Below are 27,583 nucleotides of genomic sequence, written 5' to 3'. Positions count from 1 at the left end.
TTTGAAGCCAGGGCCATAAAAGTGGGGTATGGCATGTCAACCATCTCAGAGTTGACAGAGGTTTAGAAAATCACAACTGGTGTGCAGAACATAAATCAGGGAATGTTATTTGCTTCTCAGAATACAAGAACCAGGGATTATCAAATGAAATTAATATGCAGAACATGTTAAATAAAAGGTCATATTTTTTTTTTTTCACACAACGCACAGTCAACCAGTGGAACTCCTTGCTAGAGGATGTCATGAAAGCCAAGAGTAACCGAATTCACAAAAACAACTGGTACATTCCTGGAAGAAAGGCGCAATGGTTATTAGCCAGGACAGGCAGGGATGTGGTCCCTAGCCTCTGTTTGGCAGAAGCTGGGAATGGGCAACAGGGGATACATCACTTGTTGATTGCCTGTTCTGTTCATTGCTTCTAGTGCACCTGGCTTTGGCTAATGATGGAAGACACGACACTAGGCGAGATGGACCTGTGGTTTAACTCAGGATGCGTTTTTTATGTTCCTTCCATCAGCTGCTCAGGTCCAAAGTTGAAATCAGGGCTTTCAGAAAAAAGGGGAAGGTGGGTGGGGAGAGTGAATATGCTGAAGTCATCTTTAAAAACCGTTATAGATAAGCAACATTGATTTATTTTCTGAATGGCCTCTGCACATTCCCACTCTTGGGAATTTAGCAAGCAGGTCTCCTCCTCCTGGACAAGGGGGTGAGAAAACCTGGTTATACAGAGTGCAATACTGCTGTAACAAATGATGCATCTCATCTACCTGCCAGATCTAAGGAACGTCTTCATGAATATATGGATTTGAGCTCCTAGTAGCAGCTCTACGGTTTCCCAACCTGTGTACGTGAGGCCATGTCAGTGACTGCCACTCAAGCTGAGTGCACTCTAAGCCACCTGGAAGATGAAAACAGGTGTGTTTACATAAAACAGTACCGAGTCTCTCTCACATGGGAGGTTGTTGGGTGAAACTGCCTGACTTTCATGCTTTTCCTCAGAAGGGAAGCAGCAGTCTAGGTAATCTCCTGTATTCATTACACCTGTTCTAAAAGAGAAATGCATCCAAGAATCCAGGTGTACTTCTGCTGAGCACCTCCTGAGTAAGACCTAAATAAAAATGCAAGTTTATGGACTGGTTAAGATGAAATCCTGTGATCACCTTGAAGAAATTTTGGATGTGGAAGACTGTAGAATTGTGGGATCAGTCCTGAAAGCATTCAGTGTGCTCAGTCTTCTAGCAGAAGAAATAGTTAAGCCTGTCTAAGTTGAGAGGTGAAGCAGGGAACATTCTGCCATGGATTCAAAGGGAGGTTAATGAGCTAAGTGCTGGAATTGAAATCCCAAATCAGTCCATGTTCCCTAAGCAGAAGGTAAATGTTCATTAATCACTTCAAAAACCTTTTTACTGTATCATGGCTAAATACAAGATTTTGCTCAATTAAGCTGCGATGTCTCACGATCTACTTTTACCAATAAAAATGTTCAAGGATTTTAAATTAAGTCTGTACTAAAGCATGGACTGAGTAGGCCCTGAAGCTAGGTTTATATCACTATTGGTTTTTCACAAAGAATCTTTTCTGCTTATATTCCTGACTTGCTTTTCAGAGTTTAACAGAATCTCCTGTACTGGTTCCAAACAGGAGAGTTCCAGATCTGTCAACATCCTACAGCATATGCTATGAACTGGGGAGTCTGAGTTTGGTTGACAAATCAGACCTCTCTGCTGAGTCTGCAGGTCTGCAATTGTTAGAAACACAGAAGTGGGGCCATCTCTCCCCACAGAGGCCAGAAATGTGCAGAGAGAACCCCAAACATCCTAGGGGTATTGGGACCCTCATGCAATGCATCCAGAAGGGTGTGGTTTTCTGGTGCTACACTGGAGCACTGCTATTTGGAATTGTGTCTTGTTGCAAATAAGACTCTCTCAGTATCTCTCTCCAGCAGATGTTATTTGCTACTTAGTTCTTACGTGACTCTTGTAAAAATCATGCACTAGTAGGCTCAACTGATCGGATAATGCATTACTCTTGCTTAGAAGCCATATCAGAAGCATGAAAGGATGCTCAAGTTATGCTTAGCAACTGACCAACTTGGTAAAAATTGCTTTGGAGAGTTTATCTGGTCTTCTAGCAGAGAAGTGGGGCGCGGAGGGGAAGACCTTTTCCCCCCTTCCAGGGATCTTAATGGTTTCTGGACATTACTATCTGATAACTCTGCCACTTTAATGCCCAGAAGATAAATATCTTTCTACCCAGAGCACACAGCTTCATATGTCTCTCCTGGAAAAGTTAGACTGGACTCCAATCCCTTTAGCACTTGGAATGACAGCTGTCACTACCAATGACTTTGGAAGAACAAGAAGCCTTCAGGAGGCAGCTGGTATACATTACCTTTTTAAAGAAAATTCCTTGAAAAGATGCTGGATTTAGCTAGATATCTAAAATGGAGAGGGTACTCTTATTCCTAGATAGTGAACACATCATATAAAAAAACCTAGGTGTGCAGTGCCCTGTAAGGTTTCCTAAGGGAGGTTTAAGGTAGTAGCTATTTTTCCTGAGTCTGTGAAATAACAGCATATTTTCTGAGGGAGCTGAAAAAGTAAAGGCACCTACACCGCAATGCATGAAGCTTTACCATCCCGACTCATAGCTATATCTAGAGGCTCAAAGGGCCCCTCTAGCTATTTTTCAGACAGCATGGCGGGACAAAGAAAGAAGACTGTTCCCTCAGGACCAGTGAATTAGATGGCTGGGTTACATGAAAAGCCAAAAGGTGTGTAAGACAGACTGGGGAACCAGTAGGAAGCCCTAGAAGGAGGCTTATGTATCTCCAAGGGAATTTGCATAGCTAAAGGATCAGGTTTTGCCTGGTATTTTTTTTCTTTTGCTTTCCCAGAGAAGGAGAAACTGGCTTCACTATCTTACACTTTTTTCCTTTATCCTTAAGCAATGAGGACAAATATATATTTGATGCTACGTAGAGGGTCCCAATGTGAAGGCAAAGCTAAATTAAGGTGTTTCCAGTGTTTTACACAATGAACCTAACCCAGTACAGTAGCCAATGGCTCGGAAGCATCAGGTACCTTATCAGGCTTAGAATGGGGTTTTGAACATAGAAATGATGGCCTTGGACCCAGCAGAGAGTGCTGATTCCTACCATGAGTTTGGCCTCAAATATTACCCCTTTCTGTGACTCTGATTTCAAATGTTAGAGCCTTACTGGGTACACTTTTGATTTCTTTAGCAAGAAGCAGCTCAAGCACTGGACTGTAAGCTCCCAACGACTGGCTCTTTCCACAGAGGCTGACACTCAGAGGCCAAATGTTTCTGTTGGGTTGGATCCGATCTTTGCAGATTCACAGTAACCCTCAATGATATGTGGCCCCTTCACCGGAACTTTGTAGGGCTTGTTTAGTCCCCTCACAAGGTCAGAGCAAGGCCCATCTCCCTGCACTCATGGCTCCCTCTGTTTTGGGCTCAGAAGATTTAGCTGCTAATGGTTCCTGCAATACCACAGGTTGGAGGAGAGACTGATACTCCTTTCTGACTTTGGGAATGAAGGTACTGAATATAAAGGAACAAGGAGGCAAATTACATTCTGTCAACTAGACGTAATGCTAAATGTGCATTCAAAACTAGAAGGCAAAGCTAGAGGCACACCTCTTGAGCCCTGTTTTTTTTTAACTCCTTTATTATTCTGACATATCAGAACTAAGGGCTAAGATCTTCAGCTCAAAAAAAGAAAAAAGAAAAGGAAAAAATAAAAATTGAATGATCCATTACAAGAAATGTGGGTCCAAAGTCATAAGAATGGCCATACTGGGTCAGAAAATAGCCCATCTAGCCCAGTTCCCTGTCTTCTGCCTGTAGCCAATGCCAAGTACTCTAGAGGCAAAGAACATAAAAAGCAAGTTACTCACCTAAGTGTAGTAACTATCATTGTTCAAGATGTGTCCCCGCCACAGGTGCTCCACTGTAGGCGCCGGGCTCGTCCTGATGCCAAAGAACAGAGACTCTTCATAGCTGTATCTGGCCAGTCTGTGCATGTGCTGCCACCATGTCTCTCTGTTCACGCTCTTTTGATCACACGCGCAGACCGGCTCAAGCCCATTCTTTGCAACCACTCCGGAATCCGCTAAAAAAGGACAGACTGAGAAGGCAGACTCCGAATCAGGGAAGAGGGTGGGCAGTGGAGCACCCATGGGGGACACATCACAAAGAACGATACTCACTGAAGTGAGTAACTTCACTTTCTTCTTCGAGTGATGTCCCTCTGGGTGCTCCACAGTAGGTGACTGTGTAGCAGTTCCCCAATAATTGAGGAGGGAAAAAGGATTTGCTGTATAAATGAAGCGGAGAGAACTGCTGTAGCTAGCAAAGTATCCATAGCCCATCTGTCCTCAATAGCTTAGGGACTCACAAAAGTGTCATGGGATGACTAGGTGGCTACTCTGAAGATGTCTCTAAGGGAGACTCCCTTGAGAAAGGCTATCAAAGCCGCCAATGCTTTCACGGAATGAGCCTGTGGTTGCATCAGGAGAGGCATCTGGCTGGAACAATAGCCCTGGGCGATGCACACCGTGATGTGAGCTATCTGTTGGGACGGCAGGCATTCACCCTGGGAACGCTTTACCAATAAAACCAGCAGGCGTTCTGTTTTTTGGAACATTTTTGTCGTGTTTACATAGAAAGCAAGTGCCCTGTGGACGTCTAGAGTATGTAGCGCCACATCCTGTGGTGACGAATGCAGTTTAGGATAAAACACTGTAGGACCATTGGTTCATTGATTGGAAATTCGGAAGAGATCTTAGGCATGAAGGCCAGATGACATCTGAGGGTCACTCCGTCCTTAGGGAAGATTGTGTATGAAGGCCCCGCCATAAGGGCTGATAGTTCACTGACTCTGTGGGTGGATGCAATGGCAAGAAGACAGACTACTTCATGGTAAGTAACTTAGGAGGATAGTAGCCAGGGGTTCAAACGGTGGTCTCATCAATGCCCATAGTACTAAATCAAGGCTCCATGGGGGAGGAGTTGGTCTGTGTGGGGGGGTACGTATTTGTGAACCCTTTGAGAAATCTTTTAGTAATTGGGTGGGCAAATACTGAGAACCTGTCAATATGCCCTCTAAACACCATAACTGCAGCAAGATGTGCTCTTAAGGAGGTTAGTGCCAATCCCAAGTCTTTTAAATACCTTATGTAGTCCAAAATTGCAAGAAGCAGAGATATCATCAGTTCCACCTGCAGTACTGAGCACCAGCCCGCAAACCTGTGCCACTTGGAGAGGTAAATGGCCCTAGTAGTTTGCTTCCAACTGTACAATAAAATTTCCTTGACCTGTACGGGGCAGAGGAGTTCAGATTCATTGAACCAACTAGGAACCAGGCCATAAGGCATAGTCTGTGGATGTTGGAGGTATCAGGGATTTTTCATCCCTCGGGCATAATCGTCCCCGTGGGTCAGGGGAAACAAGCCTTGGGCCTTTAATATCATTACAGGGGCAGGTAGACTCTAAAAGGTACATAGGCTGCCAGTTAGCAGCCCCCTGTAATGGTCACTCTGTGTCAGTTGGTCTTACCGGTAACCTGAACTCACAAACATTTCAAAATCATGGATTTGAAATCCAGGCTCCTCATTGGACAAAGGTGAGGCAGCTTCTAGAGAAGGACCTGTTTGAAAGCAGGACCTTCAGAACGTCCGTATGTAAATAAACTCATGAATAATGTATGAGATCAGGGAATATAAGGCAGCGCCGCACAGAGCTCGGGGCACTTGGTACCAGCTGCTTCTGAGGCGAAGACTTTTTGAAGAGCTCCTGCCTTTTTGAAGATTCCCTGAAGCAATTCCACCTCCGCCCAGCAGGGTCCGCCCTGCTGAGGCACTAGCTGAATCACTGACACTAAAAGAGCTGAGGCAGCAGCTCTGAGGTAAATTGGGCGAGGGGCGAACTGGCCTCACCCTTAGGGTGGGGTACTGCGCTCTCGCTCGTTAGTACCCAGAGCCTGTCAATCACTGCGGCACCCCCGACAAGCAGCTCAAAGCGGATTTGGAGTGGGTCGAACTGGCCTCACCCCTAGGGTGGGGTACTGCGTTCACTCCAATTGAAGCTTAGAGCCTGCCACCCTCGCAGCACCAACGCTCTCGCTGCCATCGCCTCGATTCTTCTTCGCCGGACGTGACCATCGCACTCGACTAGACCACTGGACAGGACTCTTACGCCTAACAGGACACGTAAAACCCCCTCCACACCCTGAGACACTAACTTTAAAGCTTAATTCGGGCTGTGTAGGGGAACTTAATAGAATGTAGCTCAGAACCAACTAAGAGCTATAACCCGGAGCTGAAATCATTTGCTCCAAGCTGCACAATCGGTTAATAAGCCCATAGTTAAGGATCTTGTTAGTTAACTGTTTATTGTTAAAGTCTCTCTCTCTCCCCTCATTCTCTCTCCTTCTCTCTTTCTCTCCAATCCCCACTGGGAAAACCCGCCGTATATTATCCCAGTTGGGAGGGAACCTTGATAGGCTGGACCTCAAGGTATCCAATAGGGTGACAACTGGTCATCCAGAGTATATAGGGGTAAAAAACTAATTTATCCCCCTACAGCTCGGAGAAAAAACTCACTAAGTCTTTCTACCCTTTTGTTTTACAAGAAAAGTCTGATATAGACTCCTTCCATGGAACCCTTGTTGATATTTAGTGTAAGTGTTTGGAATATAATTAGACGTCGTTAAGTTAGTGAATAGTCCTATAAGTTTAGTTTACATACTGTGTTGTTTGTTTGTAAGTTGCTGTTTTTGTTAATAAATATAATCCTCATTTTATTCAATCTTCCTCTCCTCGTCTCACCCTTGCTTTCACCGAGCAAGTCAGCTCCTGACCAACCAGGAATTAGCTTCTCTCCAGCCTCCTCCCTCTAGTGCATCACTGGTCTCTAGGCCCCCTGCTGGAGGTGGGTGGGGTTGGCCTGCTGAGGAGCGGAGCAGCCTTTGCCTGTCGGCGGGCTTGTGCCGTCTCTTCGTTGCCCTTGTCTGAGGCCCCGTGGGGATCGGGACGGAATGCTGGTGCAGGGTCAGCGGGGGCTTTATTGCCCGTGATTCTGCCCGCACTGACAGGAGGATTCCCTGTTCCTGTGTCAAAAGATCTGGTAGGAGGGGCAGAGGATATGGCGACATTCACTGAAGGAGGGGGAACCACTACTGTCATGCCCACACTGAGGCTGCTAATATCATGGTAGAATTGTCTGCTCTGGCTTTTTGTACCCTGGAAAAAGAGAACCGCGGGGGGAAAGGCGTAAAAGAGAGGGCCCTTCTATGTCCATAAGAATGCATTGCCTAACGATCCCTGCCCCACTTTTGCTCTGGAGCAACGACGGCGACATTTTTGGTTGTGACAGATGGTGAAGAGGTCGAGGAGGGGAGTGCCCCAATGCTGGAACAGGGACCACCGTGGAGTTTCCACTCATGGTCCAGTGCAAAGAATCTGCTCAGAGAGTCTGCCACAACATTGCTGAGTCCAGGTAAGTAAGATGGCACAAGCCTGACCTCATTCTGAATGTACCAATTCCACGGGCAGACTGACTCTGCACACAGGGAGTGCGAACGGGCCCTTCCCTGGTGATTTATGTAGCACACTGTCACAATATTGTCTGCTAATATCTTTATCGTCGCACCCCAGATGTATCGTTGGAAGTGCTGGCAGACTCTGAGAACAGCCCTGAGTTCCAGCAGGTTGATGTGGAGGAGATGGTCTTTCAGAGAGCGTCTCTCTTGAATGGTGAGTGCGTCCATGCGGGCTCCCCGCCCTGCCAGGGAAGCATCCGTGGTAATGCATCAGAACAGTTGTCTGGGGTGAAACGGAACCCCAGAGAGAAGACTTTTCCTGCTCTGCCACCACAGAAGAGAGATGTAAGAACATGAGGCGGAGGCACCACTGGGCCATGAAGGCTGAGGTGAGTGCTGTTGTAGACAGTGTTGTTGTGGCCACCCAGTGTTGCAGTGAACGAAAATGGAGTCTGGTGTGCTGCACTAAAAAGGCTGTAGCCGCCACGTGGCCCATGAGTCTGAGGCATACCACCACCTGGACTGTAGGACTGCCCCGAGGATCTCTACAAGGTCCTCAATTGCCTGGAACCTATGGAGGGGCAAATACGCTCTCACCATAGTCATGTTAAGTCCCAATGAATTCTAGATCCTGCATAGTTTGGAGGGCTGACTTCTTCTCATTGATGAGAAGGCCTAGAGAATGAAAGACCGACTGTGTGGTGTGCAACACGTGCAGTTTTTGAAGGAGAGGGGCCTTTTATTAGGCACTTGAAGTAGGAAAATATCAGGACTCCTCGACGATGCAAGGAAGCTGCCACTACTGCCAGGGTTTTGGAGAACATCCTGGGGGCTGTGGAGAGACCAAATGGAGGGACCCCGTACTGAACATGCTCCATCCCCACTGTGAATCATAGGAACTGTCTCTGAGCAGGATGAATAGTGATATGGAAGTAGTCATCTTGGAGGTCGAGAACAGCAAACCAATCATTGAGATCTAGGATTGGGATTATTGAGGCCAAAGTCACCATCCTGAATCACTGTTTGCACACATATCAGTTGAGCAGACACAAGTCCAGTATTGGTCTCCAACCTCCACTCTTCTTCTGCATGAGAAAGTAGTGGGAATAAAAACCTTTGCCCCTAAAATCATAGGGAACTCATTCAATTGCTCCTACAGAAAGGAGATGGTTCACCTCTTCACACAGCAAACTCTCATGAGAGGGGTCCCTGATGAGGGACAGAGTGAGTGGTGTAGGAGGTGGGATGGAGACGAATGGAATGGCACGGCCTGATCGGACAATCTCCAGGACCCACTTGTCGGTGGTGATGGAGGCCCATTGAGGGAAGAAGGGTCTCAACCAGTGGTGGAACACACTGGAAGTTTGTGAGGTGACAATGGCGACGTTGCTGCTCTTGATCAGTGAGTGAAACTTGCTGTCTGGTGGACTGAGAGGATTGGTTACGTCCACCTTGATTTCTACACCTTTGCGGTCTCTGTTGAGAGTGGGGTTGGTTGTAAGGCCTGGTGGGCTGGTAAGGTTGTTTTCATAAAAGCCAGCTTCTTAATACCTTTGGTGGGTTGGTAGCAATGCCTCCTGTAGGGAGGGGTATACATCCCTAGACCGCACAGTGTCATACAGGAGTCCTTACTAGAGTGGAGGATGGCATCCATATTCTCTGCAAACAATTTCTTATCATCAAAAGGGCAGGTCCTCAACTTTCGCCTATAGTTCTTTCAGTATGGCAGTGGCTTGTAAATATGAAGCATGCTACATCACAACTTGAGTGGCAGTGGCTCTTGCTGTTGTATCAGCTATGTCCAGGGTGAGCTGAACAGCTGTCCTACCAGTGCTATAGCCCTCCTTAACCACCGACTCGAGGATTGGTCTCAGATTCCTGTAGGTATTCCAAGAGCGGCATCAATTTACAGTAACTATCGAAGTCATGGTTTGAGAGGAGAGCCGCATAGTTTGTTATACAAACCAGGAGAGTAGCTGAAGAATATAGGTTCCTGCCAAGGATGTTGAGTCACTTGGCTTCCTTGTCCATTGCCACTCCCCTAAACCGTGGTGTGCACGATCTATGTAGTGCAGTGTCAACTATTAAGGAGTTGGTTGTAGGTGTGTGACTAAAAACTCCATCCCCTTCAGAGGAACAAAGTATTTCTTACCAAGCTTATTAGTGGGAGGTGCTGAAGCAGGGATCTGCCATATGTGGTCAGCCACCTCTAGAACGCCCCTTCCAGGAGTATGGCTACTCTGGAAGATTGCACTGGCTGTAGCTTTCTGAGCAGTTGGGGCCATTTCTCCTGGACCTCGGCGAGAGGTACATCCTGGCTAACAGCCATCCTTTTAAATAGCTCGTTAAATAGCTTTATATCATCTAGGGGCATAACGTCCCCTGGAATGATGGCTTCATCGCGTGACAAGGATGACTGACCAAGAGGAGACATAGCAGGTTCCCACTCCTCAGTGTCCGACACAAGCGCCATTTTCACTTCCAACTGGTGGGGTGATGGAGACTGCAGTGGTGGAGATGGGGCTGAAGCAGGTGACAGTGGAGGAGAACCATGGCCTGCCACATAGTGACCCTCTGATTGAGACCCATCAAATGATTCCCTGCTGGGGGAGCATCATCTAGGAGAATAATAGTGGTGGTGGTCACGAAGGCAGCAGCTGCCGGAGTGGCAGGAACACATCAATTTGTAGGAGTGCCAACACCAGTCCCAGGAAGGATCTATGTGATAAGAGTAAAACAATCTGCAGGACATCCTGGAAGATGGAGACGTCGAAGGTGATAGATGATTGTATGCCCTGTCATCATATGCAATAGTTAAAAAGGGGGAGGGAGGTCTGTGTAGTCCATAGTATTGTGCACTATGCCTCTCCAGCCTTCCAGATCGCAGAGGGGAAGCTTTCAGTGCCGGAACTGGTAGAGAGGGAGAAACAGCTGGTGACGGCAAGTGTGGAGAAAGACTCCAGAGCCATGATTTAGTTGGTGTCTTCCTCAGTGAAGAATCACGAGAGGCCTCCAATGGCAAAGGCATGGGCAGTGCCAAGGATCAGCATGGAGAAGACAGTGCCGGTGTTGCTGTCAGTGCCGGCACTGTAGGGATGGTCGGTGCCGAGGAAGTTATCAGCGCCACTGTGCTAGCAAGTGGGCGCTTCAAGGAAGGCATCTGTGCTCTCAGGTATGAAGGCTTCCCAGGCTTCGATGTCAGTGCTGTGGACTTTGATGTCTTGCCGCTCACGGCCACCTTAGGTTTTACAGAGGCGGTGCCAGAAGTGCCAGGCTTACTGTGACATCAGGAGTACTTAGCGATATAGCAGGCAACGGCTTGGTCAGTGAAGTTTTAGATTTCTTGGAGGGCAAGGTGGTTGAGGAGGAGGAGGCCCTGCATTTAAGGGCAGGTTGTTCCTGGTCTCCTCTGGCCTCCTTCAATAGAGGGCTGAAGAGCCTTGTTGAACAATACCATTTTCAGGCTCATTTCTCAACTGCACCAAGCTCTGGCAGTTAATTTCGTGCAGTGCAGGAATATTTGAGGAATATGGCCCTCTGCTAGGCACCTTATGCACACTTGCTTTGCAGCACTGTTCACATTTCTTAAAACTTTGTGAAACCAGCATGGTGAAAGGGTTCAACGCAGCTCAATCCTTTAGCTGCGGTTATGCAACCGGCAACAATAAAATGGCAGAGATGAAGTCCAAGTTTTAATTGCTGAGTCCAACGAAAACTTAACTTTAAAGTTAAGAACTACAAACAGTACCTTTTTTTAAAAAAAAAAAACAAAAACGAACGAACGAACGAACTGAGAACGTAAAGAAGAACTATACAGAAATTAAAGAGTTTTTTTAATTTCACATCATCAAGTTGAGAAGAGGCAGTCAGCTCTGCCTGCAGCCTGAGGCCGTAGAGAGGAACTGGCTTGGGACAATCCGCACATGTGATCAGAAGAGCATGAATGGAGAGATGCAGCAGCAGCACACGCACAGACCAGCCAGACACAGGTAAGAAGAGTCTCCAAATTGCAGCACCAGGATGAACCCAGCACCTACAGTGGAGCACCCACAGGGACATTACTTGAAGAAGGAAGGAAGGAAGGAAAATCAACAAGTGATACCATCTCCAGTTGACCCAGCAATTTTCCTAGTCTAACTGTGGTTGGAAGCAAATGAGGACACTGGCAAGTGAAATTCTATGTGTGGGTCTGTTTTGCACCTTCTAAACAAAGTGTGTCCAACCTTTTTTCATTGGGGCCACATGGCAATTTTTTATATGTTCTGGGAGCCAAATACAAAACGACCCCAAACTGCCACAACCCACTACCTCCAGGCTTAAACCCCCCGTGCAGTCCCAAACCGCCCCCAGCCTTAAGTTCCCTGCACCCCCAAATCCCCCCAGCCCCAAACAGCCCCTCAGCCTTAGACCCAATCCCACATGCACTCCTCTAGCCCAGCTTCTCCATATGTCTGTTTCGATACTCCTACTGCCTCTCCAGCTCAGCCTGTCCATCTGTCCTGACAACGCCACACTCCCCTTCCAACCCAGCCGTCCATCTGCCCCCCCAGCACCCCAGCCCAACCCTGTCCATCTGTCTGTACCAACACCCTCCTACTGCCCCACCAGCTCAGCCAGTCTGTCCGTTGCCTGTCTGCTGCTACCTGAGGACATGACTCATCTTCGTAAGCAGGGCACAGAAGTCCTATGGCACCGACTCAGGGTAGGGTAGAATGGCCCTGCAGCAGCTCGTTGGTGATGCTGGCTGAGCCCTAGTAGGCAAACTGTGTGATGCCGTTCAGCATCATGCTCAGCAGCTTGATGCCTTTGGCGGGACTGCTCCACTGCCATGCCAGCCAGGGAGTGAGTGAATCAGTGCACGCCAGGACTATTCGTTATGGGGGCAGTGTGGGGACGAACCCCCATGAGGTACAGAGCTCATGTTCTCTGTGGCAGCCCCTATTCGCTCCCTCCACATACATTGCAGCAGCGCACTGTGAGCTGCCTCTGCCGCACTGTACAGGAGATAGAGGAGGGAGTGGCAGCAGGAGCCACAAGTGGCTCCTTAAAGAGCCACATTCTAAAAATGGCACTGCTGCTGGCTCAACAGTCTGGATAAAAAGGCTCCACGGGCCAGATTCTGGCCTGCGGGCCCTGGGTTGGACACCCCTGCTCTAAACATTTGGAGCTGTGACAAGATTCCAAAAGGTCCAAGTTGCATCCCAAGATTAGATATATACACAGGCTGCTCAAAGACTATACATGGCCCCTTCATGCTTCTCTCTCTCAGCTCCAATTTCTGCTTCCTGTAACCTATGCCTTTTGGCTGCCTCTGACAACCTTCTGCAAGAACTCAGTGTACCCATTACCTATACTAGAACAAATGTTTTGGAGATGGGAAGGAGAGTTAAGACAGGTTTGCAAAGAGATTTCCTGCTGTGAATATATCCTGACAAATAAGAGGCTCTCTCTCCTGTTGTACCCGCCAATGGCAAGTATGATGGCATGCCATTAGGGAGGTGGCAAAAGCAACCCTTGTGGCAGAGAAAGAAGGCTGGAGACTTCTCAGGGCACTAGACAATGTGTGCCTGCCACTTAGCACCATAAGGATGGTCAATAATGGATTAATTATGAGCATTATTTGTTACTCATTATCTCTTTACTGGTTCCCTGTACAAACAGGCTGCTAAACCTCCAAGGATTTTAACCTTGGAGGCACATAATAAATACTGATGTTGCACAACACTCCAGTCTGATGGGGGTTTCCAGTTCTCTGATGCACTTCTGTCCTAACCAAAGTTCTGATTCGTATTTGCCAGTTACCCATCTGAGGTCCATTCTGGTGTACTGAGAGATTAACCAAAGGGATAGTTTTCTTGGACAACCTTCAGTCATTCTGAACTATAATTAACTGCACATCATCTGCACATTTATTTCTTAGTTTCTCATCCACAGCACGCTACTGGCGTCCTTGTCACTTAGCCTCCTCTTTCCCCTGGAGATCTTTTCCTTGTAACTCAGCAGAGAGGAAAATTCCCACAGGATGGGTCTGATGGACAACCAGCACTGTAGAATAATTACGAAATAAACTTCTGAGAGGTGATGCTCAAACTCTTCCTGTTCATGCCCCAGAAACACTGCTCAGATCTCACAAATCGCTCACAATTTGCAGGGGAACACCTGGATACCAGTCAAAAGGAAACATTTAATTCCCAACCAGGGTTTAAAAAGAATCGTAAACAAACTGAAGTGAGGTCAAAGGAGAGGAACAAAAGTCACCTAGTGAGCCAGCTGAAGGAAAGAGTTAAATATTCAAGGGGTAGCCAATAAAGAGTTGATTTAGGGGCAAAGGACAGGAAGGATTGTAAGAATAAGCATGAAGGTACTCTTTGACAGGGAACTAACAAGCATAATTAGTAATCATGAGATGACAAACATAAGACCTGCCAGACTAAATCAAACCTGAGCTCCATCTAGTTCAGTACCTTCCCAACACTGGCCAGACTCAGGAGGTGGGTATAAGTACTCCACAGCTGCCTACAGTAGGGTTATTCATCTTCCACATTAGGTCTCATCTTGATCTCCAGTCATTAGGGATTGCCTTAAACCTTGAAGTGCTATGCTTAATGTCTTTCCAGCTTTTCTGTTATTAAATATGATATGAAAAATATCCAGGATTGTTACTAGCAATACAGTTTTGGAAAGTATATTAAAACTCATTCTTCAAGGCTTAACCTCAATCAAAAAAAGATCATAGAGGCAGAATATCAAGAAGTGTCGAGACCGTGAATTTATTAAGTTGTTATACAAGTATATTGAGCAAAGCCCTTGAGAACACACTGCAGTGAACAATCCTGTACTCTCCTGTAGACCCCTTTCTACCTCTACGCCCTATGTCCTCTAACTAGGAATTGTAGTTCTAACATGCATTATTAGCTGGCTTAGGTCAACAGTAGCCCATATCCCCAGATGTGACTCCCAGGCTCTTCATAGCCAAAAATACACTAACAAGCAGATTCCTGCCTCACCCCCACCTCTTGCTGGCTCCTCCTATGAACAGCTCTTCTATTAGCCTATCTACACTGAAGTTACAAACCCACACCTGGCCTGTGCCAGCTGATTCAGGATCAAAGCTGTTTAATTGCAGAGTAGACAATTGTGCTTGGGCTTGAGCCCCAGCTCTAGGATCCTGTGAGGTGCAAGAACCTACCCCACAATAAAACAGCCCCACATCCCAAGCTCTACAAGGCAGTGTTAGTTACCACAGGCCAAAAGCAGGTGTCTAATTACAGCGTAGGCATACCCAATGAGGCTTGTAAAGCCGAGTATTCCCAGCCATAACAAAAATGATACTGTCACCAGAGAATAGGACATGTGTCAGATCACCAGCTTCTCTTGCTTCTTCTCCCTCATTTGTTTGTCTACCTGGAATGTAAACGCTGCAGGGAAGGACTGTGTGCCTGTTTGTTTGCAAAGGGCTCAAGACACTTTAGGTGCCCTATAAATTCAGAACTCTTTGCCAGGGAAGTGTTGAAGGCCAACAGCATAACTCGGTTCAAAAAAAAAAAAAAAAAAAAGCAGCAGTCAAGTAGCACTTTAAAGACTAGCAAAATAGTTTATTAGGTGAGCTTTTGTGGGACAGACCCACTTCTTCAGACCATAGCCAGACCAGAACAGACTCAATATTTAAGACACAGAGAACCAAAAACAGTAAGCAAGGAGGACAAATCAGAAAAAGATAATCAAGGTGAGCAAATCAGAGAGTGGAGGGGTGGGGGGGGAAGATCAAGAATTAGATTGAGTTAAGTAAGCAGACGAGCCCCTATAGTGACTCAAAGTTCCCATCACGATTTAAACCATGTGTTAATGTTCCGAATTTGAATATAAATGTCAGTTCATCCACTTCTCTTTCTAAAACGGAGCGATAATTTCTCTTCAGTAACACACACACCTTGAGGTCACTGACAGAATGCCCCATTCCATTAAAATGTTGACTAACTGGTTTGTGGATCTGGAGTGTTTTGATGTCTGTTTTGTGCCTGTTGACCCTTTGTCTAAGGGAGTTAGAAGTCTGTCCAATATACAAAGCATCTGGGCATTGTTGGCACATGATGGCATATGTGATGTTAGTAGAGGAGCATGAGAAAGTGCGCGTGATTCTGTGAGTAACCTGGTTAGGTCCAGTGATGGTATTTCCAGAGAAGATATGTGGACAAAGCTGGCAGCGGGCTTTGTTGCAGGGAAAGGTTCCAGGACTGGCGTTCCTGGGATATAGACTGTGGCTGTTAGTAAGGATCCTCATGAGGTTGAGAGGTTGTCTGTAGGAGAGAACAGGCATGTCACCCAGGGCCTTCTGGAGTGTAGCATCCTGATTAAGAATAGGTTGTAGGTCTTTAATAATTCGTTGCAGTGGTCTGAGTTGGGGGCTGTAAGTGATGACCATTGGTGTTCTGTTCTTGGCTTTTTTGGGCCGATCTTGGAGTAGCTGGTCTCTGGGTATGCGTCTGGCCCTGTCGATTTGTTTTTTTTACTTCTCCTGGTGGGTAATTCAGGTTTATGAATATTTGGTAAAGTTCTTGTAGTTTTTGGTCTCTGTCAGTTGGATCAGAGCAAATGCTATTATACCTAAGAGCTTGACAGTAAACAATGGATCTAGTCACATGTGCAGGATGGAAACTAGAAGGGTGTAGATAAGTATAGCGATCAGTAGGTTTTCGGTACAGTGTGGTACTGATCAGGCCATCCTTGATTAGTACTGTAGTGTCCAGGAAATGTCTCTCTTGCATGTTGTAATCGAGGCATAAGTTGATGGTGGGCTATAGATTGTTAAAGTCTCTGTGGAATTCTTCTAGAGCCTCTATACCATGGGTCCAAATAATAAAGATGTCATCAATGTATCTTAAGTAGAGGAGTGGTAATAGGGGACGAGAGCTGAGGAATCGTTGTTCCAGGTCAACCATAAATATATTAGCATATTGTGGGGCCATGCAGGTGCCCATAGCAGTTCCACTAATCTGGAGGCATAAATTGTCCCCAGAACGGAAATGATTGTGTGTGAGAACAAAGTTACAGAGGTCAGACACCAGATTGGCTGTGGTGGCATCAGGGATGGTGTTCCTGATTGCTTGTAATCCATCTTTATGTGGAATATTAGCGTACAGAGCCTCTACATCCATTCTGGCAAGGATAGCGTTATCAGCAACTTTTCCGATGTTTTGTAATTTCCTCAGGAAGTCAGTGGTATCACAGATATAGCTGGGAGCATTGGTGGCATAGGGTTTGAGGAGGGAGTCCACGTAACTGGATAGTCCGGTGGCAAGGGTGCCAATACCTGAAATGATAGGGCGTCCAGGGTTTCCAGGTTTGTGGATTTTGGGAAGTAAATAGAATAATCCAGGCTGCTGCTCAGATGGTGTGTCTGAGTTAATGAGGTCCCGAGTAGCAGCAGGGAGTTCCTTCAGTAGTTGTTGTAATTTCCTTTGGAATTCCAAAGTGGGATCAGCAGAGAGAGGTCTGTAAAATGTGGAGTTGGAGAGTTGTCTGGCTGTCTCCTGTTCAGAGTCTGACTTATTCACGATGACAACAGCACCCCCTTTGCCAGCTGGTTTGATTATGATGTCTTGGTTATTTTTGAGACTCTGGACAGCATGGCGTTCAGCATAGTTGAGATTGTGTCTCATTTGGCATTGTTTGTGTATAATGTCAGACTGAGCATGGTTGCAGAAGCACTGTACGTAGAAGTCCAGACTTTCACTACGACCCTCAGGGGGAGTCCACATAGAGTTGTTCTTCTTTTGTTGTTGGTAGGGGGTGTCGAGAGAATCAGACTGTTGTTCATAGGTGTGCTGGAAAAATTCCTTTAGACGGAGGCGGCGAAAGAAGGCTTCAAGGTCCCCACAGATTCAAAAAAGAATTAGGTAAGTTCATGGAGGGTAAGTTTTTCAATGGCTAATAGCCAAGATGCAACCCACGTTCTGGGCATCCCTAAACTTCTGACTAAACTATGTTAACACTGCCCTGTTGCTAAAAATCAGCCTATGTGAATGCTGTTTGTTGGCACTTTTGTCAACATTTTACTTTGTCGACAGTAGAGTGCTACTGTCAGAGCAGCTTTCTCCCTTTCACTTGCTGAGGCAAACCTTAAGCACCCGAGAACAACAAAAGTTTGACTGATCAAGTGCAAGCGTAGACATATCCTAATCTATTCCCTGCCTCTTCCAGTTCCATTCCCCCACTTTAATCTATAAAACCCTCCCATCCATGCTCCTCACAAAGGAACGTAGAGCAGGGAAGGAAACAATAAAGGCAGCCCCAAATGCCATGAAGCTGATCGGTTCCATGCAAGCAACTGTGTTGGTCAAAGCTAGGCCCCTGGTTCCACAAAGTTATTAATAAGAAATGGTCTGCATTTCAAAATGATATCAACCTACCTACGTTACTAGGGACTATGAAGAATTCATACCCCTGGCCACCTCAGTTAAGTCACCTAACCCTGGAGTAGATACAGCTAGGTCAATGGAGGATTCTTCCATCACCATAGCTACTGCCACTTGGAGAAGTGGTTGACGGCAGAATTGGAAAACCCCATCTCTGTCACTGTAGAAAACACTTACCCTATGGCATTACAGCAGCACAGATATAGCCTTCATAATATAGGTGTGGCCATAGCCAAAGCTGCCTTCCCACACCAACAGCCAGACATCCACAACTGTGCCATAATCCCTATCCCTATAAACAGCTCAAACAGCTTCAACCACAAAGCTCTAAGGAGCTTTATCTTGAAGCTGCCGCCAATGGCGTACAGCAGTAAACAAGCTGCTCCAGCTTCCAGGTCTCAGCATTACCCTATTAGAGATTAGAGTGCCACTCCAGGGAGTTTTCCACCTCCTCAAGGAAAGAGTAAGCCCCTAACACACAGAAGGAACAAGTGACAAGCAGTAAAAATGCAACTCTCCCCCATTGTAAGCACAAAGTGAGTTTCCACACTAGAAATGTATGCAGAGGCTGAGAAACCCCACATACACTGGGGATGGAAAGCAGCCCATAGAGTTCTGCCATAAACTGCAGACTCCTCCAGCATTTAAACAAAATGACAACCCTCTCCCTGCTTTTGGTAGCCTTCAGATTTTTCACTGAGGATTGAAGACCAGAGAGGAGAGAACCAAAAGGAGTGGAAAGGACTCCCCTATATGGACAAAACTTTGGCTATTTTTATTCCTGTTTAGTGAGAGCTCCACTTGTCCTGAAACAGAGTGCTGACCCTGGAAAGAACGGTCACTTTCCTTATATTAAATATGGTTCTTCAGAAGGTGCTACCCAGATACATTTCACTCTTGATGGCGTACACGTCCTCATACACCTACAGTCAGACTCTTTCGGCGAGCAATGTTATTTGGGGCTAGGTCTCTTGCCTGTGCCCCAGGTGACTTTCAGCTACTAACCTGAGGACATAAAGGATGGAGGACGGCCAACCACCACCAAGTTTCTTCACTAACACAGAATCCAGGTTTTACAGGACTCTGTAATAGTGCGAGAGTGTGCAGGTCATAGAAGATTTTTTTCCAGTATCTCAAAAAAACACGGTTAAGTAAAGATTCTTTATTCTTAGTGTGCCTGTCCACATATATTCCTTTTTCTGTGACTCATGAGCAGTAACCTGGCGTATCAAAGGTGGGTGCTTGGAGTTTATTCAAATAAAATCTGTAAAGCAGCTCTGCCAAGAGACATATGCCAAGGATCAGTATTCTGCAAACACATGAACTGATCCTCAAGTAGCTACTCTACATATTTCTGACATAGGAACACTTCAGAAAAACTATTTGGAGTAAACCGAAGCATTTAAAACTAACTTGCCGACAGCATATCAATACAGCATGAGATCCACTTAAATAGGCTTTGAGGTTATACGGCCTGGTATTCTCTCTGAAAAGGCAATGAAAAATGTGGGCGAGACTGAAAGACTTAGCTCTATCTGTGGAGAATGAGAGGGTTCTACATCTACCCTGAGAGGAGTGTTCCCCCTCATTTTTTCATCCATGGGCAGAATATATGTTATGTACACAAAGACAAGCACAGATGTGCACCACAAACAAACATATGCTGCCCACTGTGTGTGTGTGTGGGGGGGGGGCTGTTGATGCATCGATCACCACCTAGAGGGGCACCTGAATCTTTCTTGGGTGGCTGTCCAAGTAGTCACCTTACAGGGAACACTGCCCAAGGGTGGCATATCATCTCCCTTTGGCTGCAGTGTGGCTTAAGGAAGAACACTACCAAGTATTCCATCTGGGTTTTGAAAGAAATAAAAAAATTACACTGCCAAGTGGAAATTGAGTAGTGACACACCCTGAAGTTACAAAACAGGAAACTCCTGCAGTTTATCTCCCTGGAGACTTTTGCTCAATCACAAAGGCTGAAACCTACTAACGGTAAACCAAAAAACTAAAATAGCTTCACCTATCTGGAACAGAAAGGGCTAAAACCTAACTGTCCTAACTAACCAGATAAAAAGAAATTGATTGTATATACAAGTTGAACCTCTCCGATATAGCGCGCACACAGCCAGCAATATCTGTAATTCAGCATGATTTTAGTCAGACATAAAAGTTTCCTGTGGTCTCATGAACTTTATTAACAGTCACCACTCCTGGCTCTGAGTGTTCTGTGCTGTTATTTAGCTCTAATTTACCCAAAATGTCTTCCAAAAGCCCAGTAGGAAGTGGAAGTGGTGGTAATGTGCTAGGCAGTATCCACCTCCTGTCGCCTGGCAAATTCTCTCATTTGGCACCAGTCAGGTCCCGAGGATGTCCAATGAGAGAGGTTCAACCTGTAGTTAAAGTTTGCAAGAGCTCCAAAGAAGCGTCAGTTTTGCCTCTCAGCCATGAGTGATGAGAAGAAACTGGAGTAACGTTGACCCTACCCTGCCCACTATAACCTCAGGTAGCGCCCGGGGTATAAAAAGCACAGGCACAACTACAAGAGAGATTGCTGGACAAAAGAGCCTGATCTTCTATCAGAGGACGCATGTACCACCAAGAGTGGAATAAATCTAGGGAGAAGCACCTGATGAAGAATGACCACTTTCTGCAACAAGAGGCAGAAGGATTCCAGAGGTTCGCTCACTTGATCATCATCTGTAGGGCGATAATGCATAGATGCCAAAAATGTTAGACACAAGTAAGTGTCAGGAAGAGCAGCACCAGCTGCACACAAGCATAGTCTGGGAGGGGAGCTTTACCATGCCGCTACAGAAACAAGGAAACAGAATTCCTTAGTCACTTAGTTCCCCCCACCCCAGAAAACCAAACCAAGTATCCCTGTTAAGAACCAGTAGGAAAGAGATAGATAGTAAGATAGAATGTATCATAGCGCCACTACATAAATCCATGGTACACCCACATCTTGAACACTGCATACAGTTCTGGTCACTCTATCTCAAAAAGATCCGTTAGAACTGTAAGAGGTACAGAGAAGAGCACCCATAATGATTAGGGTATGAACAACTGCTGTCTGAAAGATAAGAAAGAATTAAAGATTTCAGCCTGGAAAAGACACACCTAAAAAGGGAGGCGGGTCAGAAATTGGCCAGGAAGAAGGTCAGAAATTATGAGGGAATGCGGGCTGTAACAGCAGGGATAAAGGAGAGAAAAGAAAAAGGAGGGCAACAATCAAAGCAGTTGTCTTAGCTGTCTGAATACTAATGTGAGAAATATGGAGAATAAGCGGGAAGAACTTGAAATGCTAATAAACACAACTATGCTATAGTTGGCATCATGGAGACTTGCTGGGATAAGATGCATGACTGGAATGATGGTACAGAAAGGTACAGCTTGCTCAGGAAGGAGAGGCAGGGGAAAAAGGGAGGAGGTGTTGCCTGGTACATTAAAAATGTGCACACTTGGACTGATGTTGAGATAAACATAGGAGACAGACTTCTTGACAACCTCTGGGTCAGCGTAAAAGGGATGAAAAAACAAGGGTGATGATGTAGTATGAGTCTACTATGCACAACGCAAACCAGAAAGAAGAGGTGGAAGAAGATTTTTTAAAGTAAAATCATCCAAAGCACAAGACTCGTGATGATGGGGGACTTCAACTATCCCTTCATCTGTTGGGGAAATAACACAGCAGGGCACAGATTATTGAAATTCTTGAAACATATTGGAGACTTCTTTTATTTCAGAAGCTGGAGAAAGCTGCTGGGGGAAGGCTGTTCTAGACTTGATTTTCAGAAACAGGGAGGAACTGGCTGAGAATTTGAAAGTGGAAGGCAGCTTGGGTAAAAGTGATCATGACATCATCAAATTCTTGAATCGAAGGAATGGTAGGCGGGAGAACAGTAAAATAAAGACAATGAATTTCAAGAAGGCAGACATGAGCAAACAGGGAGTTGGTAGGTAAGGTCCCATGGGAAGCAAGACTAAGAGGAAAAACAATTGAAGACAGTTGGCAGCATTTTAAAGAGACATTATTAAAGGCACAACAACAAACTTTTCCAGCACAGAAGGTTTAAGTTGGACAATAGGAAAAACCTCCTGTCAAGGTGGGTAAGCACTGGAGTAAATTGCCTTGGGCGGCTGTGGAATCTCCATGACTAGAGACTTTTAAGAGCAAACTAAGCAAGCGTGACAAACACCTGTAAGGGATGGCTGCAATGGTGTTTTGTGCTGCTATGACCACAGGGGACTGGACAGGATTACCTCTCGAGTTTCCTTCCCATCCTGGTATTCTGTGATTCTAGGAATACGATAGAGATTTATAAAATCGTGACTGGCATACAGAAAATGAATAAGGAACTAATATTTTCCTATTCATATAATACAAGAAGCCAGGGTTACCCAATTAAATTAATAGGAAACATGTTTAAAATAAACAAAAGGAGTATTTCTTCACACAATGCGCAGTCAGCCTGTGGAACTCATTGCCAGCCAATCTATATGTAAATGAGCAAAACTGTAGAAGGGTTGAAAAAAGAATTAGGTAAGTTCACGGAGGATAGGTCCAAATGACGAGAAGCCAAGATGGTCAGAGATGCAACCCTACGCTTTAGCTCAGGGGTCTGCAACCTGCAGCTCTGGAGGACTCTTTAAGGCTCCTAACATTATAATAGCTAAGTAAAAATCACCCTCCTGATTATTTTCGATAAATGGTGAAAGTCTAAAAGCCCCAAAATGAACAACTTATATCTAAATAGCAAATGATATGTGATCTCCAAATGTTGGATAACTCCCGCTGGCATCCGGTTTGGGAGTAAAAGTCAGGAAGACAGTGGTACAGACACACATGTAACATAGTAGGAACTAGAATACATAGAAAGCTTGTCAAGATCATGCAGTAAACATGTATCACATTACAAATCATTGTACAAGTGCTGTTCTTAAAATAGGGGTTACATGTATGGTTTGATGTTAGTTAAGGACCATCTCCTATTCACGTGAATTTAGCTCTTGAATTATTGAGCTTTTTTACCAAATTGGGAAAAAATAGCTGCTCTTGCTATTTTTGGTTGCCAACCCCTGCTCCAGATATTCTTAGCTTGTTTGCAGAACTGGGAATACATGACAGGGAATGGATCACTGTTCACCATTATTCTGTTCATTCCCCCTCAAGTACCTGACAATGGGCACTGTTGACGAGCAGGACATTGGATTAGAGCAGTCTCTCTCAACCAGTGGTATTAGAACCCTGGGGGTACACTGAGGTCTTCCAGGGGGCACATCAACTCTAGATATTTGCCTAATTTAGCAACAGACTACATAAAAACACTAGTAAAGTCAGTAAAATCTAAAAGTTCATACAGACAATGACTTGTTTCTACTGCTTCATATGCCTTATGCTGAAATATCAGTAAAATATTTCTATTCCAATTAATTTATTTGATAACATGGTAAAAAAATCAGCAATTTTTCAGTAGTAATCTTCTGTGATATTTTTGCATATTTTTATAAGTAAGTAGTTTTTAAGTGAGGTAACTCAGTGGTATGCAAAACAATTTTGACTCCTGCAAAACATACAGTAATATGGAAAGGTTGAACAGCACTTGTTTTAAGACCTCAGGCTGCCATAAGACTATGTTTCCCAACTGGTGGTACGCATGTCCCTAAAGGGTATTTATATTTTTCAAGGGAGTACTTTATAAAAAAAAAAGTTGAGAAATACTGGGCTAGAGGGACCATTACTCTGACCCAGAATAGCTGTTTTGATGTCTGAGTCAGCAAAGGTACATATTCACAAGTCCGAAGTACGGGGATTACCTCACATTCCACCAACAGTGAGGAGCGGGGGCCTTTCTGCACTGCATGAGCTAAGGGACTGCCTCTTTCCTCCTGTCATCCCTGAAGGACCCTTTAGACAGAGAGGTTGATCTGGTTTTCTGGCAAAGAAAAAGCTGTCCAAGTGTCCAAGGAATGCTGTTTACTTGTTGGCAATGTGATAGTGTTCCCCTCCCATAGGGTGCTTGTGAGCAGCTGATTCTGCCCTTCCTAGCAAATGGAAATCAGGCAGTGACACCCTAGACTTGTGACACAGGAAACTCCTGCAGCTGAGGACCTGCCCCTGTTTCTGTACACAAGCCTCAACCCCAAACAGGAAGGAAGTGCACCTAGCTACCATGACTGTATTGTAGAGTGGGAAGTAAAAAGAGAAATACACCAGGGAGGGGAAAAGTTAATGAGTAACAATTCATTGCTAGCATATGGAATGCTTTCTGTGGAACAGGACTATTTCACAGGAGCTTCTGCTCTTCCCTTCTCCTCAGTCACCAAGTTCTTCCACCTCAATCACTAACAACCAAGCAACTGACAGCCAGATTACTGCTGAGGCTGCCAGAGGCTTAAATGCAGGCTGCCTGCCTCCCAGCACCTCTAGCTAGTCAGAAAATGATGGCGCTGAATTGCTTAATGCTGAAATTCTGATGAACAGCTACATTTGAAAAATTGCAAAACTGCTGAACCAAGAGGCCCTTTCCTGTGGTAACTCAGAAGAGGAATTCTGCCCTATTTTTCTCTTCTGCTCCCTTTACTAAGGCGTGACTGGTCCCAGGATTTTTTCCTTCCACTTTACCCCTTCCCTGCTCAAACCTGATATGCAGAGAAAGACAACTAAACCTCACTGGGCTCTCTGCCAAAGGAATGTGCATATACTATTCACAAAACAGCCACTATAATCTCTGAGTGACAAATTCCAGTTAAGGGGCAAAACAGCAGCAGAGAACCATGACTGAGTGCAGTTACTCTGCAATGCAGGAGTTGAAGGAAAACACAGGTTACAGAGGGTATGAGAGGAAACAGCAGAAATAGCATTTGAAGCAGAAAGAATAACTCAAAACTACTCAATAAGCTTCTAAAATCAACTAGCTCAAGTGGAATTTTTTCCTTAGTGACTGCAAACACCTAAGACATCAATTAAGGCAAGAATTTAAACTTTTTTAATTAAAGTTTCTAATCCTGGGGGTTGAGGAAACTTTTGAAACATGAAATGAATGTAAAACAGATGTACTGTCTTTGAGCCTCAAGAAAGACAGCTCCAATGGCTCTTGTGCTGCAAAATTAACAAGATTCTTCTCAGCTTCACCACTATTATTCAAAAAGGCCTAGGCAGCTGTGAACCCTATCCATTTCATGTTGCACTTTGGAACAGTCTGACCAGTAGCAAAGATAGACAGGACCACCAAGAATGGAGTCTTGGAATGCGTACAGTAGAATAGGCTCCTCCCTCTCCCTGTAACAGAGCCGTCAGGAAACTGGAGAAAAGCAGTAGAAGACGACCCTCAAAGCAGCCAAGCAGCTCTGGAGCAGGAGAGAAAGAAAGCTCTGCCCTGTAGCTAAAATGGAGAGGACAAAAAAAAAAAAAAAAAAAATCAGACACACGAGACAGATGCTAACAAACATATAATAGAGCCCCTTTACCCGGTTCCATGGGCAGCACCCTGGTAAAAATTACACCTTCCCACCTGCAAGTACTGCTTACATGAGGAAATTTATGATTATACTACAGGTACAGCAATATAACCATACACCCTCCCCCCATACACACCCTTATTTTGGAACAAGGGTGTCCTCATGGGACTTTAAACTGGTATATCATTATATTGATATAGTTATAACAGTAAATTCCTCTAGGCTTTACACCTACACCTCAGTGGTCCCCAAAAACATATTTAAGCACTCTTACACTTTTGGGTGGCTCATAGGTGTCTGGTAAATTTTTCCACACCATTACTATTCTTTCCAGTGATAAAGGCACCCAGCCTAGGTGGAGTAAGGCAGAGGCTGCTCTCTCAAATATAACATATCTGACTAAGACAGACACATCTTGTGGTTTCAAGCACAGGAAATGTCACTCACAGAAACTAACGGAAGAAACCGTAGCAATGCAACAAGCCTCCAACAAAGCCAAACGCCAACGTACTCGTCATGCAACTTAGCAAACAGAAAGCACAAGCTTCTACTGTATTAGTGGAGTCTGAATGGAACAGCATTTTCCCAGCCTAGTGACAACTCCCTTAAAAATGCCTGGTTTTGCACTGATACCGATTCCCGAGATGCTAAAGCCAACTAGTCACCTTCAAGAAAGCTACAAAAGAACAGGATGGTTCACAGCCACTAGTAAAAGAAAAATGCTTTTCACCTCCAGATTGCTACTGATTTTGGTTTGGATTTGAAGGAAAGTCGAGATGTTTCCCGATGCATGTTGAAAGGCCTGTGTGAAGTGTGTCTCAATCTTACTTCTCCTGGAGCTACTCATAGATATCTGCAACACTATACCACCACTACAGCTTTTATTATCTAAATATCAAATTGGTAGCCTGAAGGAAAAACTGACTGAAATGGCCAATGGAAATGTACTTCCTTACCAGACCTCCATGAGCGGTCCTTTCACTTGAAGCATATTGGGAAGGCAATATGGGGAAGTCTGCAACACCAGCATTCCAGGTGGGGGTAAATACAGGACTTCAAGGGCATGTCTACACAGCAACTAGATACCTAAGACCAGCCCCTGGTAGCCAATTCAGGCACACACTGTGGAGCTGTTCCACTGAGGTGTAGATTTCCAGGCTCAGGCTGGAGGCCAGGATCTAAGGAGACTGCAGGGGAGATGGATCCTAGAGCTCAGGTTCCAGCCTGAACTCAAATCTACATAGCAATCAAACATCCCACAACCAGTGTTCCCTGTAATTGTTTCCATTCATAGGAAAAATACATTTTGTTATATGCACGAAGGTATGTGTGATAGTAACAGAGATAGCCATGCTAGTCTATGTACTATCAAAACAAAAAGAGCAGTCCCGTAGCACTTTAAAGACTAACAAAATAATTTATTATGTGAGCTTTTATGAGACAGACCCACTTCTTCAGACCGTAGCCATACAAGAACACACTCAATATTTAAGGCACAGAGAACCAAAAACAGTAACTAAGGTTGACAAATCAGAAAAATTATCATGGTGAACAAATCAGAGAGCAGAGGGGCAGAAGGGGTGTGGGGTCGGGAGACAAGATTTAGATAAAGCCAAGTATGTAAAAGAGCCCGGATGATGAGCTAGAAAATTGTCATCCCGGTTCAAACCACGTGTTAATTATCAAATTTGAATACAAGAGAGAGTTCAGCAGCCTCTCTTTCCAAACAGCTGGGAAAATTCCTCTTCAGTAAAAGGCAGACTTTCAGGTCATAAACAGAACAGCCCACTCCATTAAAGTGCGGGCTGACAGGTTTGTGAGTCAGGAGCGTTTTTATGCCTGGTGTATGCTCATTAATTCTTTGTCTACGGGTGTGTGACGTCTGTCCAATGTACAAGGCATGTGTGGATGTGCACCACCCACACAAACATGCTGCCCCCTCTGGGTGGCTGTGGATGCTCTGCTTATCAGCTGGGCAGCACCTGAATCTCTCCTGGGCAGCCGCCCAAACGCCTGGCTTGCAGGGAACACTGCTTACAGCCTGAGCCCCAAAGTCTGAGTCAGCTGGAATGGAATATAAAAACAACCATACTGGGTCAGACCTAAGGTCCATCTAGCCTAGTATCCTGCCTTCCAACAGCAG

General features: G+C 45.3%; 2 protein-coding genes across 4 annotated transcripts in view; both read right to left on the bottom strand.

Moving 5' to 3' along the window:
- Window positions 1-27,583, bottom strand: part of DIAPH1 (diaphanous related formin 1) — a 128,329-nt gene that overhangs the window by 87,532 nt on the left and 13,214 nt on the right. The window lies entirely within an intron of this gene.
- Window positions 15,185-25,117, bottom strand: LOC142021282 (uncharacterized). Its single transcript, XM_075009909.1, has 2 exons — window positions 25,040-25,117; window positions 15,185-17,426 (listed from the first exon to the last, which is right to left on the bottom strand). The coding sequence occupies exon 2, from the start codon at window positions 17,320-17,322 to the stop codon at window positions 16,360-16,362; it is 963 nt and encodes a 320-aa protein (XP_074866010.1). The 5' UTR covers window positions 17,323-17,426; window positions 25,040-25,117; the 3' UTR covers window positions 15,185-16,359.

Source organism: Carettochelys insculpta, chromosome 15, assembly GCF_033958435.1.
Source record: "Carettochelys insculpta isolate YL-2023 chromosome 15, ASM3395843v1, whole genome shotgun sequence".
Taxonomy (NCBI): domain Eukaryota; kingdom Metazoa; phylum Chordata; order Testudines; family Carettochelyidae; genus Carettochelys; species Carettochelys insculpta.
The sequence above is the reverse complement of the archived record's forward strand: the minus strand, read 5'-3'. Positions and strand labels throughout refer to the sequence as shown.